The sequence below is a fragment of the Apaloderma vittatum genome, unplaced genomic scaffold (genome assembly GCF_000703405.1).
Source record: "Apaloderma vittatum isolate BGI_N311 unplaced genomic scaffold, ASM70340v1 scaffold2441, whole genome shotgun sequence".
NCBI lineage: Eukaryota > Metazoa > Chordata > Aves > Trogoniformes > Trogonidae > Apaloderma > Apaloderma vittatum.
In genome coordinates this window covers 1-20,451 of record NW_009698281.1, presented here as the reverse complement: position 1 = coordinate 20,451, position 20,451 = coordinate 1, and the positions used below count along the sequence as shown (strand labels likewise).

The 20,451-nt window shown below is 40.3% G+C and overlaps 1 protein-coding gene across 1 annotated transcript in view; it reads left to right on the top strand.

Moving 5' to 3' along the window:
- Positions 1 to 20,437, top strand: part of UBE4B (ubiquitination factor E4B) — a 29,549-nt gene extending 9,112 nt beyond the window's left edge. The window contains exons 9-29 of the mRNA XM_009877934.1: positions 2,545 to 2,686; positions 3,135 to 3,235; positions 3,959 to 4,073; positions 4,399 to 4,482; positions 6,057 to 6,113; positions 6,491 to 6,607; positions 6,702 to 6,800; positions 7,241 to 7,354; positions 8,271 to 8,469; positions 8,704 to 8,842; positions 11,111 to 11,210; positions 11,752 to 11,879; positions 12,265 to 12,363; positions 13,099 to 13,334; positions 14,505 to 14,631; positions 15,006 to 15,150; positions 16,196 to 16,330; positions 16,725 to 16,916; positions 19,198 to 19,372; positions 19,749 to 19,895; positions 20,303 to 20,437. Coding sequence (XP_009876236.1) covers positions 2,545 to 2,686; positions 3,135 to 3,235; positions 3,959 to 4,073; positions 4,399 to 4,482; positions 6,057 to 6,113; positions 6,491 to 6,607; positions 6,702 to 6,800; positions 7,241 to 7,354; positions 8,271 to 8,469; positions 8,704 to 8,842; positions 11,111 to 11,210; positions 11,752 to 11,879; positions 12,265 to 12,363; positions 13,099 to 13,334; positions 14,505 to 14,631; positions 15,006 to 15,150; positions 16,196 to 16,330; positions 16,725 to 16,916; positions 19,198 to 19,372; positions 19,749 to 19,895; positions 20,303 to 20,364 — 2,713 coding nt within the window. The 3' untranslated portion in view covers positions 20,365 to 20,437. The remainder of the gene's footprint in view (positions 1 to 2,544; positions 2,687 to 3,134; positions 3,236 to 3,958; positions 4,074 to 4,398; positions 4,483 to 6,056; positions 6,114 to 6,490; positions 6,608 to 6,701; positions 6,801 to 7,240; positions 7,355 to 8,270; positions 8,470 to 8,703; positions 8,843 to 11,110; positions 11,211 to 11,751; positions 11,880 to 12,264; positions 12,364 to 13,098; positions 13,335 to 14,504; positions 14,632 to 15,005; positions 15,151 to 16,195; positions 16,331 to 16,724; positions 16,917 to 19,197; positions 19,373 to 19,748; positions 19,896 to 20,302) is intronic.
- Positions 20,438 to 20,451: the final 14 nt, after the last annotated feature.

Sequence of the window (20,451 nt, the reverse complement as noted above, 5' to 3'; positions counted from 1 at the left end):
CAGTTAGTCGGCTCTTTTTGAAGAGATGACCAAGATAAAATGCAACATGATTAACTTATACTTTAGGTTTAATGAGCATGGTTTCTGGCGTGGTGTTTGAGTGGAAATCCTCATTGACTGTATGAGTAGAAGGAATGTTATTCACTCATGGCTGTAATTTGAAAACCAATAGTACATCATGTGTGTGCTTGTCTGTCAAAAACTGGAAAGTGAGGACGAAGGTTAACACGTAGAAAAAGATACAGTGACAAGTAGCCAGATGATGCAAACAGTGTGACTTTGTTGAGGATTCATTGCTGTTTGACAGCTGAGGGTCGCTCCTCTAGCCTGTAAAGAAAATACACCTGGAAGTTTAAAGTGGTCCTTTGATGTGGTAGGTAGTAGAGGCCGCTGTAACTGAAACAGGCAGGAATGGAGAGAGCAGAATATTTTATGGTAGAACTTCCTAATGATATAGCAAAACCCTTTCACTTGTGTGACCTTAAGGTACGGGAAAACAAAAATAGAATTGATATTAGCGAGTTCTGTTTGGAAGCTAGCCAGGTAACTGTGCGAGAAAACCTGCAGAACACTGGATGTGCCAAGAGAAAAGAGGATCTAGAGAAGAGCTCTGCGTTTACCTTTGCAGAGGATCTCCTCTTTTCCACTCCAGTCCAATTGCACAAGAGTGAACTTGGTAACACGTGTTTAGGGTGTTTTGTGTACGAGGAATTTAGGGTTATTTCCCCTCACTCTTCTGTTCGTTTTTATCCTGTTGGCAATTTAATCAAATTGTCAAATAGAGTTGCAAAGCCTTTGGTAAGGGTTTCTGAGGCCACCGTGCTTCTGGAGTCCCAGTTTGTATATTATGTCCTGGCATTCTGCAGACAGCAGTAAAATGTTAGTTAACTTGTAAACACAGTGACTGTACGATTATGCAACAACTTGAATTCTGAAAATACCAAGGCATTCAGTATGTACGTGAAGGACGTATGAGCTTTGCATTGGAATAATTTCAGTTACTGCTGCAGCGAAGTCATTAACAGAATGACTAACTGTAGAAGTAGTTGGATTTTTTTTGTTTAAAAATTGGTGTTCTTAAAAGGGTAATTTTTGAGCGGCATGTGAGAAGTCGAGGTTTAAAAGAGAGACAGTAGAAAAGAAAACATGTATGATTTTGTGGTTACTGTGCACTGTTTTAATAGACCTATGTTTTGCATGGTTTAGTTTAATAACTGAAAACAATTTTTCTCTGCAAAAAGAGGCTGCTCCCAGTGGAAGTTACATTTCTTAACATGCTGAGCTACCAGATGCTTAGCGGTAATAACCTTTCCCTTGTATATTGGTTGGACTGTAAACCTTGCACAATACGTTTGTACAGCTTGGTTATTAGAGTATAAATTATTTCACAGTTTAAAGGAGACTCCAATTTTGACACAATTCCTAGTTTTAAATGTATTTTTAAAAAGCTACATTTAAGGAAACACATACTCTTGTTTTCCAGTTAAAGATCTGGAGCTTATAAATTGGTCTTCATTTAAATCCACCCTGACTGCATGCAGACTTTTCTTTGAGGAACAGCAGCAGACCATCCACGTAACTGCTATTTCTTTAATTCCTTTTACATAAAGTGAATATATCTTGTGTTGATTCCCATCTGTAAAATGAGGATTTTGCTTTTAATTAGCTTTGCCAAGCTGTTACATAGAGAAGGATCCTATTGAGATAACAAGTACGAAACTGAGAATTGTGGGGTCTTTTCTCACTTTTTTTAAAAAAAATATTTTCTCTCGTTTCAAGCATGGTTTTTGGTTTTGTGGATTTAGTTCCCATGTTTATAATATTGGTGCTTTCTTTTCTCCCCCCTGAGGCTGTGCTACTTGATGAAAAGGCATACTTTACTGTAAGAGAATTGAAATGAACTGAGTTGAAATGAAATGATCTTTAGGTGATGAAATCTTAAAAGGAAGAGTTGCTTCGATGCATTGCCTGCTGTTTTGTTTATTCTCCTTCCTTAGAACTCGTAAGGTGATTGTCTGTAGCCCTGTCTATCAGCCGAGGTCTCTTCTCGGCAGTGGCAGGATTTTACCTTCTGTGGGCTGGCTCGTGTTAACAGTGTTGGTAAAATCCCCCTGTCTGAATGCGATGGACAGAGCCCGGGCTGAGGCTGCGGCACGGCACGAAGTGCTGTGGTATCCTGAGCGTCTGAACAGTTCTGTGTCAGGTACAGCTTAAAGGCTGTTCAGTTTTGGTGCTTGCACCTGAGAGCAAGCTTTATTGATTATCTTCAAGTCACGCACCTTGTCGCTGTCTTTCAGATGCTTATTAAAAAAGTGATTGAATCTTCATGGTGCAGTACAGCTGAACTTCCAGAGTTGGACAAGCTGTTAAAGGGAGAGCTCTTCAAAGATGACAGAAATGATCTTTATTATTGAGCCGTGTGTGTGATGGGATGGAGTCTTCAGAAAATTGACAGAGGAAGTTGAGAGGTTGTGAAGTATTTTGTGGTGCACAAGTGAAGAACTGTACCTCATGCTTTGATTCTTCTTTTTGTCTGTTTTGAAGTGTGGGAGGCTCTGGCAGCTCAAGTGTTTCCGATTCCTGCAGTGACCACTTCACCATTGAAAATTGTAAGGAGACAGAGATGCTGAACTACCTCATTGAGTGTTTTGACAGAGTTGGAATAGAGGAGAGAAAAGCACCAAAGGTACGTTTCAGGTGAACAAATTTGCAGCAGTTCTGCTACAGACACTTCTCTTACTGCTCAGTGGGGAAAGCTGGTGGAAGTTGATAGTGCTTTCTTTATGGCTTTGGTGACTGTTATTAATTCATTGTACTTGAATCGTGTAAGTTTTACTAAAATAAGCATTGTGGTAGAAACTGTCCTTCCCCTGTTGATCTGCTTTTTATCCAAATTTATTCCATGTAAAACATACTTTTGTGAGAGCAGCTCCCTATCAGCATTCTGTATTCTGCTTTAAGCTTTTCTTCGGGAGGCAATAACCAGCCAACCCTCTATATATAACCTGACAAGTTTTTAGCTGGAGCAGTGCTAATCTTAGTGTGCCTATTGCGTTCATACTGTGTGAATATTTCCTGTCTGTTCTGTCTGCGAATGCTTCTAGTTTGTATTAAACTCCAGTCATTTTTGTCAGATGTGTAGCCAGCCAACAGTGAGCCAGTTACTGAGCAACATCCGATCCCAGTGCATTTCACACGCTGCTTTGGTGCTACAGGGATCCCTAACACAACCAAGGTAACTACAGCTCATGTTCATCACAAGTTAGATTGTCCTGGGATATATTTTTTTCTTGCGAGGATTTGATAAGAAAACTAAAATCATTTTTTGGATCAGGATACATTTATGTGCCAGAGTAATAGTTTATTGCTTTACCATTGGAGACTTATTGTTCCCTCTGATGTATTTCTATATTCTTTAAAGGTGCACCGATTATCCACCGTGCTTCGAGATTTTTTCTTCACATGAACCAATGTTGACATTAGAACAAGTTTTATATATGTAATGTATGTTACGTATGTAAGGAGGAAAAAAAAAAAGAGAAACTTTTTCATAAGTCCTAGAGAGCAGTTCAAAGCAATGACTGTATTAATTCAGTAAAGAGTGATGTTGCATTCCTCTCTTAGTCTGGAAAACAAACATCAAAAAATGTCAGTCCTTCACTAGTTGAGCTTGACAAAGTTGTTCTTTCATGAGAAAGGAGTAGAAGGGAGAACCAGTTACTACACAGAAGCTGTTACTTTCCTCCAGCCTCGTTAAACTAAAGTGTTATGAATTTCCACAAGTGAATTTCCGCAAGTAAGTTAAGAAGATTAGTTATTACTGAAAGAAGTGGGTGTGCTTACATGATAGTCTGCTTTCTGGCACGTCCTTAGATGACACTGTTGTAAATAGTACCACAAGTACTACTGCAAATAATCAGTAGTTTTGGATATTTTTTTCATTTTTTAACAAATAAAGGTCATTGCAGCAGCAGTCTTTGCTGGTACCATATATGCTGTGTAGGAATCTCCCATTTGGCTTCATCCAAGAATTGGTGAGAACAACTTATCAGGATGAAGAGGTCTTCAAGCAGGTAAGACATAGGTAAAAAACCAAATAATTATGTCATAAGATTTTATTATTTGCAATATCTGAGAAAAGGATTTCCAGAGGTTTATTCTCCATCTCATAGTTCTATGCCTTCAACCTATTGAACAAAATCAAGCTCTGCTTGTTTGAACTTGTTTAGCGTTTTGTGAAAAGGACTGACTCTCATTGTTGGCTGGTTCTAAGGGTTAGAATTGCACTTGTTAAGAGGCAGTACACATATATATGAGACATTCTGTGCTCTGTACAGTAATAGTGTCATTTGATTAATTCTTATTCTTGAATAAAGTTATCAACTCCTGTTTTTACAGATCTTTATTCCCATCTTACAAGGCTTGGCTGTAGCTTCCAAAGAGTGCTCCCTTGATAGTGACAATTTTAAATACCCCCTTATGGTAAGAACTATTCAATTCTAAAATCAGTTTCCATACGATTACTGGTAACTTGTGCAACTTCTATACAAGATAACATGCTTCAACGTTTTGAGGATTTCTTTAGTTAGCGGATTACTGTTAAACTCTATTGGAAGCTTAATGTGGTGTGAGATGTGTAAAACACCATTAAAAATGTAATAGAGTCTGGGGCCAAGAAGATCTCAAGCTTAATTTACAGCATTTGTACAGCGCGCTATTCAAATGTGTATACGTATTGCTTTATATAAGATTAATCGAATGCATGGATTTCGTGGTGCATACTCGTCGTCGTAATACTGTGGATGCGTATAAAATCCTATTAAGTTCCCCCCAGTTTAAGTCTGGGAAGTAAAGCCCAATATCCATACTAATGTTTGCTGGGCTCATTTCGTATGTGGGAAGCAAAAATCTATTGCATTAAACCCAAAATTATTTTAATTGGTGATATTTGCTGAGGAAAGCATCATAATATTCCTTGGCTGAAAAGGAGGGATGCTTATTTTTAGGTTTTAAGTGCATACTTTAGTCCTAGATGTGCTTTCTTCCTACAGCTTTTATTGAGAAGACAAAAAAGTCATTTGAGAAGCATGCTTGGCCACAAAGGAGCAAGCTAAATTCTTGGCTAAACTGTGCATTGTGAGCACAATTTAGGATCTTCCAGGTTTTAGGATCTTCAGCGTATGATGCTAAAAAAAAAAGCCGTTGCATCTCAGGCTTTATTTATACTTCTGGGGTGCTGCAAACGAAATTGATTAAGCAACTCTGGTGCTTTTGCAAAAATAACAATTTTTGCTGCTTCTGTGCTTTCCTGCTCTTCTGTTATTCCACCTAATTTAACTTGTGAACTGGTGCAAATTTGGCTGTTGGCTACAAGTAAGGGCTGCTTGAAAATGATACTCCTTTTTGATCCTACCTAGCTGGCACAGTGTGCAGCACAAGGATGGAATAGTAGTTACTAGCTGTAGTATAACTGACGAATGAGGACATGTCATACAGGAGAAGCGGGATATACGAGAGCCTACAGTGTTGTTGTGTTTTCAGAATGGTCAGTTATAACGACTTTCTTTTTTCTGTGCTGCAATTGAAAGTGAGTTAGAGATCTTGGATAGGATTCTTTGTTTCTGGCTTCTGTGTTCATTTGACATTTTTTCCACTCTGATTCAAAAGACAAAGGCTTTGGTGTATGTACGGGACAATTGCTCTTTTTATTATTGTTACTGCCTTTATGGGGCAGTTCAGGAGTCCAGCAAAGGCGTTGTTATGTTCTGAACAAACAAATAACAGCTAATTTTTGAAATAAGTGCAATAATTTATTATCCTGTGAGCCGTGTTAGCTTTTTTGAGACAACTTGGAATGACGTAAAAGCTAAAATGGGAGCGGGGTGTGCTCTAGCGCTTTTTGGACCTCTTCGCCATTGTACGAGATGGAAGTTTTTCCACTGATTAAAGGAAAAGGTTTGGCTCTTTCAGCAGTTTACCATGCTAAGTGTGTTATTTGCAGTCACGTTACTTAGGAATTACACAGAAAAGTAATTTTTCTTGGGTTTTTTTCATAGGCACTATGTGAACTTTGTGAAATCAAATTTGGGAAAACACATCCTGTGTGCAGTTTGGTAAGTCTACGCATTCTGATTTTTTAAACTTTATTGTTTTTTCAATTTAAGAGAACCACATAACTTATTTTGTTGATGGCATCGTACAATCAACATTGATAATGCTCTTCAGAACTCTGAACAGAGGCTACTGTAGTTTCTCATGCTAAAAAATAGTGAAGAGAGTCCTTATCCCTGAGAATTTAGAAAAAAACTAGGACAAACAAGACTTGCTTAGATTGCTGAAACACTGAAGAGATGTTTCCATTTAGCTATAAAAATGACTGAATGTTGAAGAATCGAGAGCATGTGACAAAGATGGAAAGGTGACCACGCAGGTGAGGTGGCGTGGCTGACGTGGCAGCTTTGATTAACTTGCTATTTCTCTTATTTTCTAGGTTGTCTCGTTGCCCTTATGGTTGCCTAAATCTTTAAGCACAGGTGCGGGAAGAGAGCTGCAAAGGCTTTCCTATCTTGGAGCCTTCTTCAGTCTCTCCGTCTTTGCTGAAGATGATGTAAGTGGTACAGAAGGATGTGGATAGTAGCAAGGGGGACGTGGGAGGTTGTTCAGTTGTTTGATACATTTGCCAATATTCATTCTATTTTCAGAACAAAGTAGTTGAAAAGTACTTCTCAGGGCCTGCCATTACTCTTGAAAACACCCGGGTTGTTAGCCAGTCTTTGCAACATTACCTGGAATTAGCAAGGGTAAGCGTTCTCATGTTTTAAAAAAATGTAAAATATGGTGGAGTTTTACTGGTCTCGACACAGATGAAGAATATAATCTAAAAATTCTAGCTTCTGTGTTTAATGATGAATCTGTTAGGATATGGCTGAAGGGACTCGAGGAAAAGAATTAGAATGCTACTAATATTTCTCTAGGGCTGTAAGCCAATCCAGAAAATGTCAGAACAGTTAGTCATTGATTATAGTTCATGTTAATGGATGAGTAAAAGAATTAGTAGTGTGTGTAGTTTTCTATATACATCATTCCTGTAACTCCTGTCATAACTAATATATGCATATAAAGTTGACAATAAGACCATAAAAGGGGTTGTGGTTAGTTTTGTGGAATTTGTAGAACATAAAAATATGGAGCGTGACATTAAATATGTGCAACCTGATGGAATGTTTACTTGAAATTGCAGCAAGAGCTGTTCAAGATTCTACATAGTATTTTGCTGAATGGTGAAACTCGGGAAGCAGCTCTCAATTACATGGCAGCTATTGTCAATGCCAACATGAAAAAGGCCCAGATGCAGGTAAATAAAGAGGACTGCTCTCCCTGTGATGCGTGGACCTACCTGGGGCACGGATGTCAGTAGGTGGCTTGTGCAGTGCTGCCTCTTGAACGGAGCACGAAAGGATTTTGAATGCTTACTGCAGTAGGCAAGAAGCCCTGTCATTAGTCTGAATCTCTTTCAATACTTCTCCTGTTTCTGAAATGGTTCTCCTTTACCTGTTTGATCAGTTTATTTCCTCTCTTAGGGCTGATGTGTCACTTCAGTAACAGCGGCTCAATATTAGATGTTAAGGCTTTGTACCTCTGCCCCATCTATGAGGGTTTCCTACCAATTGGCTATGTTTAAAACCCCTTATTTCCCAGGTGGTGAGTTGCTAGGCTTTGTTTGTACGATTTCTGTAGAAGGAATAATGCAGATATGAACTGGCGTGGTTCCAGTGAAACAGCAGGGATGTGATTTTGCCATTGTTTAATTAATGCATTGCACACATTTCCTGTGATAAAATCTGTGCATGCATCCTGAGTGTTGAATCATTGTTGTCTTCAAGTCCCCTTTGCAAAGGCAAACATTCAGAACCAATAATAAGAATATTTCTGTGAAGATCCAGTGAAGAAGCAATAGAAACATTGTACTTAAGATAAAACTTAGGAATTAAAGCTCAGTGACTAGTTGAAACTCTTGTGTTGCTGTGGCAAGCCGTTTTGGAAAGAGGCCCTTTTAAGTCCTTTTAGATTCTTCAATCTTCTATTCTTTTTATGTTCTTGAGAACGACTATTTGAACCATAGAGAAAGCGAGTATATAAGCTGGTGTCCTTCCTGTTACGACAAAGATCTCCTTTACAGATTCTTTATCATTTCTCCCTTTTCTTGAACTTGAAAATACCCTTGTGATTCTACGCTTATGTATTCAACTATTTACTTTCTTCCCCCACAGACCGATGATCGTCTGGTATCTACAGATGGCTTTATGCTTAACTTCTTATGGGTACTACAGCAACTAAGTACGAAGATAAAGCTAGAAACGGTTGATCCCATGTACGTATTTCATCCCCGGTGCCGTATTGACCTCCCGACAGATGAGACAAGAGTGAAAGCAACGATGGAGGATGTTACCGCCTGGATTGCTGAACTTTGTGAGTGCTCTTAGTGAGAGGTGTTAAGCGTTTACTGTGCGTTCTGGTTGTGGTACTGGATGTCCACGGAAGTACTCGACTCCAGCAAATAATACCCCCGTTCCTAAATGCTTTGTCTTGATGCTGTCGTCTTTTGTTTTAAAGAAAGATGTGTTCAAGGACTCAACTCTCGTTAAGGCAGTTCATCTTTAAATTTATTGAGCTATTCTGGTTTTTTGTTGGTTTGTTTTCTAGATAGGGATCCGTCTCCATTTTCTGAGCCGAAATTCCCAACCGAATGTTTCTTCCTAACCCTGCACGCCCATCATCTCTCAATCCTGCCAAGCTGCCGTCGGTACATACGCAGACTGCGGGCCATCAGGGAACTCAACAGGTTAGAAACTGTTAATTACGTAGGGTGTCTGAGAGTCCTAGCATCCCAGCAATGTCCTCTGCTCACTGTGATCACAAGTCCTATAAACTAAATAAAATCAGAGCAACAGTTTGGGTAAAACTTGCTGAGCACAGATCATCTGAACTGTTTGTTGATCTTCTGTTTTTGGCCCTTACGAGTGTTTGCTGGTGTTGAGGGACTGTGGTTTGAATCAGAAATTCAGATAATAGGGGGATGGAGGATAGTGGTTACACAAGCCAGCTCAAATTGGTGAGACGACCATTCTACTGCAAAGGTAACTGAATTATCTTCAGAGCACCTCAGGATTCATGACACTGTTGGTTACAACTCAGTCTGTGGTGTGGCTGGCGGTGTGTGGACATCAGTGCCTCGGGCTCTTTGACATCGCTGTAGGAGTGCACGTGAAGTTACACGGCTCATAATGAAGTCTGACTCAAGATGTCAGAAACCCAACCTCGTTAGTTGTGCCCGAGCTGTTTCGTATGTCCCAGGAGATACTTACCTTTTTCCCCTTGGCTTCCGAGGCCGCATAACTTGTCATACTGTCAGCACAGGGAAGCCTTCAGCAGCAAACTCTAAATATTGTTGATGTACGTGTAATTCAGCATGTGGTTTACCGTTTTAAAAGTTATAAATACAAGTTACAATGTTGACATGAAAATACTGCTGTTTTCCATTCCTCTTGGCATAAATTCAAATAGACTTTTATAGCTGCTAAACCTCGAAGAATAGTCTGTTAAAATTAGATTTTCGTATCATCAGTATTTTCCATTGTTTATGATTGCACTCACTGCATTTTGGTAAATGGCTCCTGGCAGTAATACCATGAGTCCCTTACAGGGTTTTTCGACTGCAATTTCAGTGATTTCGTTTTTAGTTTGTAAAGGACATGCAGGCTGAGAACCTGGGAAGGTGCAGGGAGCAGAGCAGGAAGAGTCAGTGTATCTTAAAGAAAAAAAGTATTTTCATATAAACAGCCTCTGGATTACTTGTACATAAGCCATATGTTTGGTTTGAAAAAGGAATTGCTGGGTTTGCCTTATTTAGAATTGTTGCGAAGGAGTTGCTTATGCAGCAATCTCCGTGTAACCGTGCAGAGCGAAGAGCTCTTGGCTTTTACAGAAATCAGCAGGAGCTCAGTGTTCAGCATTTTCCATGAATTGCTTAGTAGCTTGCAACACTGCGCAACGTCATTAGATGTTCGTGGTAGAGATACTAAACTGGATATTTCTCTGCCGTAAGTGGAGATTGATGTGGAAAAGAATTTGTGTTTAGAGGAGGGATGAAAAGGGGCTGTGTCTGTATAGTTCAGTATATTGAGTTTTGTTCAGATTAGCAGCCCTTCCTAAAAAGGATTAAGATACGGCTATACATAGACTTTTTAAAATATAATTGGGGTGTATAATGTCTATTTAAGTTCTTTTCTGCAGGGCAGAGTGAGGAGGTGGGTAGAGGAGCTGATAACAACCACCTTGATTTACTGGTCCTTGTGCAGGCAGGGGGACTGTAGACTATCCCTGTGTTGTGCTTCTCTGCAAGCCTGAATTTTAGGGATGATGGAGCAAGAGAAGGGTAGAAGAAAGCTGCAAAAATTATTCACAATAGTCGAAAGTGGGACAATACACAGGATGCAGACTTGTACCTTTCTTGGGAAAGTGTTGCTAACCAGTCCTGTTGTCAGCCACCTTGTTCTTCCTTAGCTCGTTTTGTTTTCCATTTTCCTTTCCTATATTAGAGATCTCATTCATCTTCTAAATATCTTGCAGTGAACTGGACCAGCCCTTCTTTATATTAGGATTAATTTTAGGGTTAATTTTAATGACATCCTTTTAACCTTCCTTTAGAGTGACTGTAGACTTCAGCGTGAAAAAGAAAAAAGGCAAATACCTTTTTTTTTTTTTTTTAATACAGTGGATAAAATTAGTTTGTGAAGCAGCATGAATCCCTTCTGTGTTTCATCCTTCCCCCATTTTTTTTTTTTGCACTGTTCTGATTTGTCTGACAGGCATGTGTGTTGGAGCTAGTGTACGTAGTGCCTTTGCACGCTGCGCAGATGTTCAGTCTGCATTTACAAAAGCAATTTATTTTTCTTGTTATGGTGATGGGTGACTTCTATGAAAATGATGAGCTTTTTTCCCCCACTTCTCAATATTTCCTCGGTGTTTAGCAGATAAATGCTAAGTGCCTTGTCAATGGCAGTACATATCGCTGCTGTCAGGATAACCAGCTACTGCCTGTGGTTTTCAGGACTGTTGAAGATTTGAAAAACAATGAAAGCCAGTGGAAGGATTCTCCTCTGGCTACCAGGCATCGAGAAATGCTGAAACGTTGCAAGACACAGCTTAAGGTTTGTAAGTGATTCAGTTCTCAGCTAAAGGCCTTGGTAGCCTGTGTGTTCACTTTGTGTCCTAATGTTTAAATGCAACTTCCCACTAATGCTTCCTGAAAATGGTGAATTTATACCCATGCGAGTGCTGCACTAGGTAGTGGTCCTGACAGAATATAACATTAATGGCGAATTTAAAATTCAGAGTAACATCGGGATCAACTTGGGTCGTATCCCTCAGAAAGAGGAAAATACTGTTTTTACTGGAAAGAGAACAGATTTGTTCAGGGGTAGCTGTGTGTGCGCAGCCTGTGCCCGAGATGGAGCCCTCGACTCCGAATTTCCCATAGGATTCTGCCAAAGATAAGTGTGCTGGGGTCCTCTCTTTTGAAGGTCTCTCCTGCTTGGGTCTTCTTGATACAAATTGACACCAAGGGTTTTCCCCCTTTGATATCTCTGTTATTAAGTGTCATAATTCCAGATACATTGTTTAGTTTGATAGGCTTGACCTTCCTTTTCTGTTGTCTCGCCCTGGCTTAGTTTCTGTGTGCTTGTTCCGCAGAAATTGGTGAGGTGCAAGGCTTGCGCAGATGCTGGTTTGCTGGATGAAAACTTTCTCAGGAGATGTCTGAATTTCTACGGCATGGTGATTCAGCTGATGCTTCGCATTCTTGACCCTGCCTATCCCAAGTGAGTGTCAGGATTATCTGTGTAATTTGTATCAAAGGTACTTCAGATCCTGTTAGATTGCATTTACCAATTCTTGATTTGATTTTTTTTTTTTTTTTTTTTTTTTTTAGCATCTGCATTCTTACATGATTGTTACTTTATTTCTATCAGTGCCATACCTTCTTGCATGGAATATAGGTCTTATTTGTAGTTTAAAGTTCGGTTGTGGGGGGAGCAACCCTTGGGTATATTTAGTACACTTGAAGGACTGACATGGGTTTTTAAACAGTCAGTTTCCCAAGTCTTTTAAGCCCCTGTAGGAGAATTCCATAAGAGAGCTCATGACACTTTCTGCTTAACCCTGCTATTTTACAGTCCTCTTTGTTGTCTCTCTTTTATTCTGCAGCATAAAATTGCCTTTAACTCCTGAAGTTCCGAAGGTATTTGCAGCATTGCCAGAGTTTTACGTGGAAGATGTTGCTGAATTTTTATTTTTTATTGTACAGTAAGTGAAGTTATGTCTAAAAGAAATTTGTACTACTGTTTACCCCTGGAACAGGTGGTGTGCACATAAGTTTAGGGTGCAAAAGTACTTCCCTAGCTGTTCTGTAGTTAATGTTCTGGGGTTTTAACAATAGACATAGGATTATGGCATTGGCAGGCGTTGCAGCAGATACAGTGGAGGAAAGCTGAAGGTTCTTTCTGGTTTGCATTTGGTCTCATGATGCGCTAAATCGTCACTGGAATCATATTTTTTTAAAAAATGGTAGCTTAATGAGTAGAAAATGCCCCCACTTATAAATTTGCTGGGACTAAAGCATTTGTATGGTTTTAGTCGTTTAGATGGGCATGAGTACTATTCAGATGCAAGCCTTGAGATCTGAAGCCAGTCACTTTCTTCCTGAGAACGTGCCTTCAAATTCAGACTTTGCTGTGTTGTACGAGATGTTTGCTTTTGCCCTCGAGGTGCTGTTAGAATGGTGCTTCACAGCAAATTTGCTATTACATGCAACAAAGGAATATGACGGTGTTTCAGGCTAAAATTCCCCTTCCAGTGGACACCTGGCGAGACCTTTTTGAAGAGGAAGAATCTAGTTTCTGTAAAGATGGGAAGTTAGGATAGAATGATTAAACTTTTCCAGTTGCTAAAGAGCAATCTTACTTGATGTATACGATAAATCTTCTGTAGGCAATAAAGGGTTGGGGGATTTGAATTTTGTTTTCCTTGTCTTCTTTTCAGATATGCTCCTCAGGTGCTTTATGAGCCCTGTACTCAGGACATAGTGATGTTCCTTGTTGTGATGCTGTGCAACCAGAACTACATCCGAAATCCCTACTTAGTAGCCAAGCTGGTGGAAGTGATGTTCATGACAAATCCAGCTGTTCAGCCCCGGACACAAAAGTTCTTTGAAATGATTGAGAATCATCCTCTCTCCACTAAATTGTTAGTCCCCTCCCTGATGAAGTTTTACACAGGTAACTGCTTTGTCTGTAGTTCACTGAGTGTAGAGTAAGCAGTGGCTATTACAAGGCAAAAGGCTGTGTTAGTTGTTGTAATCTCTTAAAAAAACAAATAAACAGAAAAATGCAGGAAGAAATAAAAACAGGTAGATCTCAGATCTTGTTTAGGTGAGGCTTTGTTGCACAGGAATTGGGAAATAGCATCAGATGGAACCTTAAGAATTCTTCTCCTTCCACAGGCTGCTGCGTGCTCACAACTCCAGCACTGTAGAGTACAGAATCACACAGAATCACAGAATGTTGGGGTTGGAAGGGGCCTCAAAAGATCATCTAGTCCAGCCCCTCCACCAGAGCAGGGTCACCTACAGTAGATTGCAAAGGAGTGGGTCCAGGCAGGTTTAAAAGTCTCCAGAGAAGGAGACTCCACACCCTCTCTGGGCAGCCTGGGCCAGGGCTCTGGCACCCACACAGGGAAAAAGTTTTTTTTCTAATATTTTTGTGGAACCTCCTATGTTCCAGCTTGTACCCATTGCCCCTTGTCCTGTCATTGGACATCCCTGAGAAGAGCCTGGCTCTGTTCTCCTGACACTCCTCCTTGACGTATTTATAAACATTTATGAGGTCACCCCTCAGCCTCCTCTTCTCCAAGCTAAAGAGCCCCAGCTCCTTCAGCCTTTCCTCATAAGGGAGATGTTCCACTCTCTTTATCATCTTGATTGATGTGACAACTGTCTTTGTGATTCCAAACTGCAAGTTTTTTGTTTGCTTTTTAAGGGAGTATCAGGGTCTTAAAACTTTTCATTCTAATTTTGCTAGTCCTGTAGATTCAGGTGCTTCAGAAGAGTTTTGTGCCAATAAAACCACTTATTTTTGCCACATTCCCAGAGTTTTCTTAGTGAAATTTTAGACTGTGGGACTAGGAGCAAAGTGGAGTTGAACAAAGCAGAAAGTTTTATTTTCTGAGGGGTTTTTCTTCAGAAATGAGGTTGGTTCTGGACTAGAAAATGGATGGTGCTGCTTCTTTTAATGGACATTAAGATGGAGGCTTCTGAATGGGAATTGAATTTGATCTCTTAAGAAGCTCAGCACGTTGGAGACAGTAGAGGAGAGATGTGGGTGTGCGGCAGGTGAATAGTGTTGGGGAAGAGGTTTGATTTCAGTTGTGGGATCTGTTTGCTTTTCCAGATGTTGAACATACTGGAGCCACTAGTGAATTCTATGACAAGTTTACGATCCGCTACCACATCAGCACCATTTTCAAAAGCCTCTGGCAGAATATCGCTCACCATGGTACTTTTATGGAAGAGTTCAAGTGAGTAAGATGTTGTGTATAGTGCTGCTTACTGTCGTGCAAGCTGCTTGGGCAGAGGAGGTCGTTACTGTTGGGAATCATAGAATCATAGAATGGCCCAGGCTGGAAGGGACCTTAGAGATCATTTAATCCAACCTCCCTGTCATGGCCAGGGAATGGGTGATGCTGTTTTATTCCTGTTGTATTTTAAATGGCAACCACTTCCAGTAGAACTGGAACGTTTCTGAACTGAGCTCTGGACACCACAATCGGCTTGGCTTGGGGAATGGGATCATTATTTAAAATATTCAGTGCAGAAGGAGTGTTGCTGGCGTTGCCGTCTGGTCTGCACACCCATCTACTCTGCCGTGATAACCGTGTTTCAATGTTTTCAGCTCTGGGAAGCAGTTTGTTCGCTACATCAACATGCTGATAAATGACACAACTTTCTTGCTGGATGAGAGTCTGGAGTCCCTAAAACGTATCCATGAAGTGCAAGAGGAGATGAAGAATAAAGAACAATGGGACCTGCTGCCCAGGGTGAACAGAGCTGTTTTTCAAAGTGCCCTTTGCTTATTTTTCATTTTTTTAATACGAGGCCATTAAAAAAAAACGTTTTTAGTAAGAGGCAGCACCAAAAAGCTGCTCACGAAAAGCAGTTCTGGATGTTTTTTCTTGCTGCCAGTATGACCGTGGCCACTCTGGATGACATTCTGCAAAAATCATCACTCTGCCTAGTTATGTGGTGCCTGGCAAAGAGTGTTGTGTGAAGTGGAAATAGTATCAAGTTTTCAGTGACTGTGCACGTAGTGGAGAAACTGAGACTTTAACCTTCTTGAAGGAGGTTTTGGAAGATGCTTGCCAGTTGAATTGACTTCAAGGAATAGAAGCTTTTGATAATGCATTGATCCCGAGTGGGTTCGATGCAGATGGTTAGAGTCTTCTACCTCAGACCTTAGCCTGATAAGCAATAATTGTGTCTGGTATTTCTATTTTAAGGTTATTGATTATTTTAAAAAAAAAAAAAGGTTGAAAATAAAAGCTATAAAGATCTTATTTGTTAAACTTACTCTGGTTTGCTCTTCTGAAGCCTTTCTTCCTGTTTGTGCCTATTAGCAAGGTTAAGCCATTACTGTAGCGACAAAATGAGCTGGTGCATCATCTACAGATTGTTCCAGTGTGGAGTGTTTATTACTTATGATGGTGCATAAATTAGAACTTCATTTAAGTCTCAGATCCCAAGCTGGTTTTGAAGTATTGGCATTTGGATGGAAAGGAAGCATAACCCACTTCTGCAGCTGTGAGGAGCGGTTACAGGATATAAACAGACTCGATAACCGCAGAGTCTTGTGATGCCATTTGCATTTGTTTTAGTGTTGCAGACTGTAGAAAATTGGTGCAGACTTTAGTGTTGGGTAGTACAAGCGCGCTGTACCTTAAATCAAAGCATGTATCACATCTGGGTTTGAATTGCCGTCTCTTCTTTTGTCTGTCTAGATAGCGTTAGTTCTGGCTCTTAAGGCTTTGAGGGGTGATAATGTAGGGAATTCTGTGGACTCGTAACCACTGAACGTTTGTTTTCTAGGATCAGCAACAGGCTCGGCAGTCGCAGCTGGCTCAGGATGAGCGTGTGTCTCGTTCATATCTTGCCCTGGCAACAGAAACTGTTGATATGTTCCATATCCTTACCAAGCAGGTTCAAAAGCCTTTTCTCAGACCTGTAAGTCCTGCTCAGATGGAATTTGATTTCTAGCTTCTCTGACATCTCTGCTGTTGGATAATAATATGGAAATGTTTGACAGCTCTTTGTCTCCATTCTTCTCCCCTTTCTCCAACTCATTGAAATCTCTTTACAAACTAATTGCTTTAGAAATTATTTGATGTTAAGAGCATTACCTGAGTCACTGAGGTGTGTGATCCTTCTAGACAGAAGCTGTTTGCATCACAATTTTTTTTAATGGAAAGAATGCAGAAAGTCAAGACACTTCCTGCAAGCTGACAAAATCATAATTTCATTACTTAATAATTCCTGATCTTGCTGTATGCAAACCTAGGGATAACCTTCTTTATCACTGCCTTCATGCTGCGATCTGTGTTTTACTTTGGTCTTGTAGGAACTTGGACCGCGACTGGCTGCTATGTTGAACTTTAACTTACAGCAACTGTGTGGCCCCAAGTGCCGTGACCTGAAAGTTGAAAACCCTGAGAAATACGGGTTTGAACCAAAGAAGCTGTTGGACCAACTCACTGACATTTATCTACAGCTAGACTGTGCTCGCTTTGCTAAGGCAATTGCTGATGATCAGGTGAGCTCCAAAAAGATGAAAGCGGGTAGGGCAAAAGTGCTGTGGTCAGACAGGACTTTGCAGAGTACTGAGAAGAGTTTCATCTTCCTTGTGTGCTGCCACCCAGGTTCTGTTGTTTGTGTTTGCTATTTGTTTTCTTTCAGCAGATGATCTGTGTTCATATTCTGTCTCCTCTTTGTAGCCGAGTCTGTTTTCAAAGTGTTTTGCAAACCTATAGACACACAAAATCATTTATAGCACTTCACTAACGCGCTGGAAATTTCCTGAGTGTTAGTTGCTTATTAGCTACAGCCTCACTGTGAATTAGCAGGAGTACTCAGTCCTAATTTTGCAAGGGGGAAAACTGAAGCATATCAAGAGTTTTGACTCCCTTCTCCTTCCTCATCACGAACATGTGGAATGGGCAGAGCTGGAACTGAGAGTAAGAGCCTCAATTTTTAACAACCTCATTCTCTAGACTAACAGCTTCCAAATTGTCTTTCCTTTTGTATCACTTCATTAAATGGCTGTGTAATAAACTAACAGAACGCAGCACACATGAGGTGCCTCATGGTAGTCTTCGGAGCAGAATGTTAATTCTTAAGGTAGCCAAGCTATCACTCCCTTCTGTGTGCTTCCAAAGCTGTCAGACTGCTGAATCGCATCCCTCCGTGCCTGTGTATTATATTACTTAAAAAATCTAGAGGAAAAACAGTTCTCAATGGCTACTTGACATTCTAGTGGAAGCTGGTTTACAATACACAAAGCTGTATTTGCATGTCTAGTGAAGCAGGCGTATCAGAGTAACATGTGATCTTTTGTCTGTAATTATCTAAGTTCTGATAATTGCAGGTCATACCAGTAACGCTTTTGAAACAGACCTTATGTGTGTAAGGAGCATGCAGAGTATTTTTTATGCTGTTTGATATATATGAAAGTGCAAATGTTAGCCGTGGCTCATTGGTCGATGCTAGCCACAACAAAATGCACAGCAATGACAGAGGGATTAAAAAGAAAGAAGCCTGGTGGTGTGGGAACCGGAATAAAGCTTAATTAACAAAGTAGCCCTTCATAAAAAGGGGGGGAGTGACTAGGATCTTGGAAACTGTCAATGACAGAAAAGAAACACCGAGGAAATGCACAGTTGGTTAATGGCTACTGGTATTAGGAGAAAACAAAACAAAAAGTTGCTTGATCATGGCAGGGGCTCTCTAAAGCATTTGGATACATCTCCCGTTTGCAAATCCTAGCACGTATTAGAGGGAATCTGAAAACATTTATAAAGCCCTGGGCATATTGCCATAGTTCTGCTTTCTTCGGTGGACTAGAAAGGAGTTTGGGTGGGCACTGTGTGTCCTGAGTAGTGAATGGTATTTCTTGGTGCAGTGTGGTGTAGATGAAAGAAGTAGAGCTGTGTTGAATATTTTAAAATCCTCAAGGAAAACAGAAATCTGTGAGACTCGGCGTGTTTTTGTTTTGTCATTTAATTCAACCTTGCTCTGCAGTGTAAGTAACAATTCTTATTGAAGGGCTTATATCAAAACATGGCATTGTAAATTTAAAGGAGAACGGTGTCTTTAGAACATAAGCAGCTTTCAAAAGTCCTTGCCTAACTTTTTGGGTTTTTTCTTTCCATGAAAGTAACTCTTGCTTCAGTTGAAGCTGTAGGATATGCATTTGCTCTCCCTGGCTCTTGTGCTGTGTCGCTGTAGGGTTCTTACTGCGCTGGTTGGCAACTTTCCAGCAAGTATTAGCTCCTTCTGAGTTGCCTTACTATTTTTGCAACATCATGGGATGGGGTTTTTTTGTTTGGTTAGGAGAAAGAATTCCTACTTTCCCAGTACTGAGAAGTTCAGAGAAGTTAAGAAATCTGAAAAAACTTTTCAATTTATGCTGTATTTAGATTTGTGAGAACAAGAATAGGGACAGGAGTGGCAAGACAAATATTTTGTCTAAGGAACAATCCTAATAATTATAGTCAGCCTCTCTGAATGTCTTATTCATTTTGATTAGGTTATACTGCTTTTTTGTTTGCCTTTTTTTTTTTTTTTTTAAATAGTCCTGTACAGTTCCACAGTGGTGATGACCCGTAAAAAAGCGTAAGCCTACCCAAAGCTGACATTTCAGTGCTAGATGAAAAATGGAATGTTACCTACATACTACTTCTGTCTGATGTAACGTTGAGGTTTCATTGATCCTTCCTTCTGAAGTTTTAAAATGCATTAAGGGATCTTTAGCATTTTTATGGCACGTTAGGAGACTACAGCTCAGCAAAGTTGTCTTTTTATGCTTTGCTTTATAGAGGTCCTACAGTAAAGAGCTCTTTGAGGAGGTTATCTCGAAGATGAGAAAGGCTGGTATCAAGTCAACCATAGCAATAGAGAAATTCAAACTGCTGGCAGAGAAAGTGGAGGAAATTGTTGCCAAGAACGCCCGTGCAGAAATTGATTACAGTGATGCTCCAGATGAATTCAGAGGCAAGTTGAGTTTCCTAAATACTGACTTTTTAGCAGAGGAGGGATTTGTTTTGTTACTTTGATTCTAAATATGAGTAAATGTTAATAGGAAGTATGTATTGTTTATGAAGCCTTGCATCTTGCTCTAATTCCATTAAACAGTTAGGTAAATAGAGAGAGCTAAGAGTTACTTTGTTTTTCCCTGGGATTGTACTGTCTGGTCCTATCCATGTGTGTCTTACATGTACTTTAAAACAGTGAGGAAAAAACAAAAATGAGAAAATAAGGTGAAACTAGCTAATGCTTCAGTCCAGCTCAGAAAGGGGAAAGGAGTATAAAAGCTAAATAATTTGTAGCTGTTGTCTTCAGTTTAATGAGGAGACACTTGTGCCCTCAGATCCACTCATGGACACTCTGATGACCGATCCCGTGAGGTTGCCATCGGGAACTATTATGGACAGGTCGATCATCCTGAGGCACCTGTTGAACTCTTCCACTGATCCTTTCAATCGTCAGACGCTGACAGAAAATATGCTGGAGCCAGGTACCTGCGTGAGGGTCAGTGGTGGAACCCTGGGAGGGGTGTGTGTGCAGTTGCTGTCTGCTTTCACGGGACAGCGGCGAGACCTCAGTAGAGGTGATGGTTCTTTCATCTCATCTTGCACAGAAAGGTTCATTCCTTCTGCTTTCCATTTTTCTGGGGAAAAGAACCCCACACTGTTGCCTTCATAGCTACCAGGCTAAAGGATATTCTTACAGTGGGGAAATGAGGAATTCATTTACTCCAAGCTGTGCAGAAAATACATTGATAGAGAAGAAAATACTGGTAGTTATTAACGATCAGGTTTCTAGAAAGAAACTGCTGTCAGTAATGAGGAGCTTTCTTATAGTAATATTACTAAATAATTTAACTGTGAACAATTCTTTTTTTGCTCTTCTTTCTGCTCTCAGTACCAGAACTTAAAGAGCAAATCCAAGCCTGGATGAGAGACAAGCAGAACGCTGAGCATTAAGAACTCCCCTGCAGCGCGCCAGCACCACTGGGAGGAGCGGGGCGAGGCGCTGGGAGCTGTGGAGCAGAGACACCCTTTGAGCGGCCG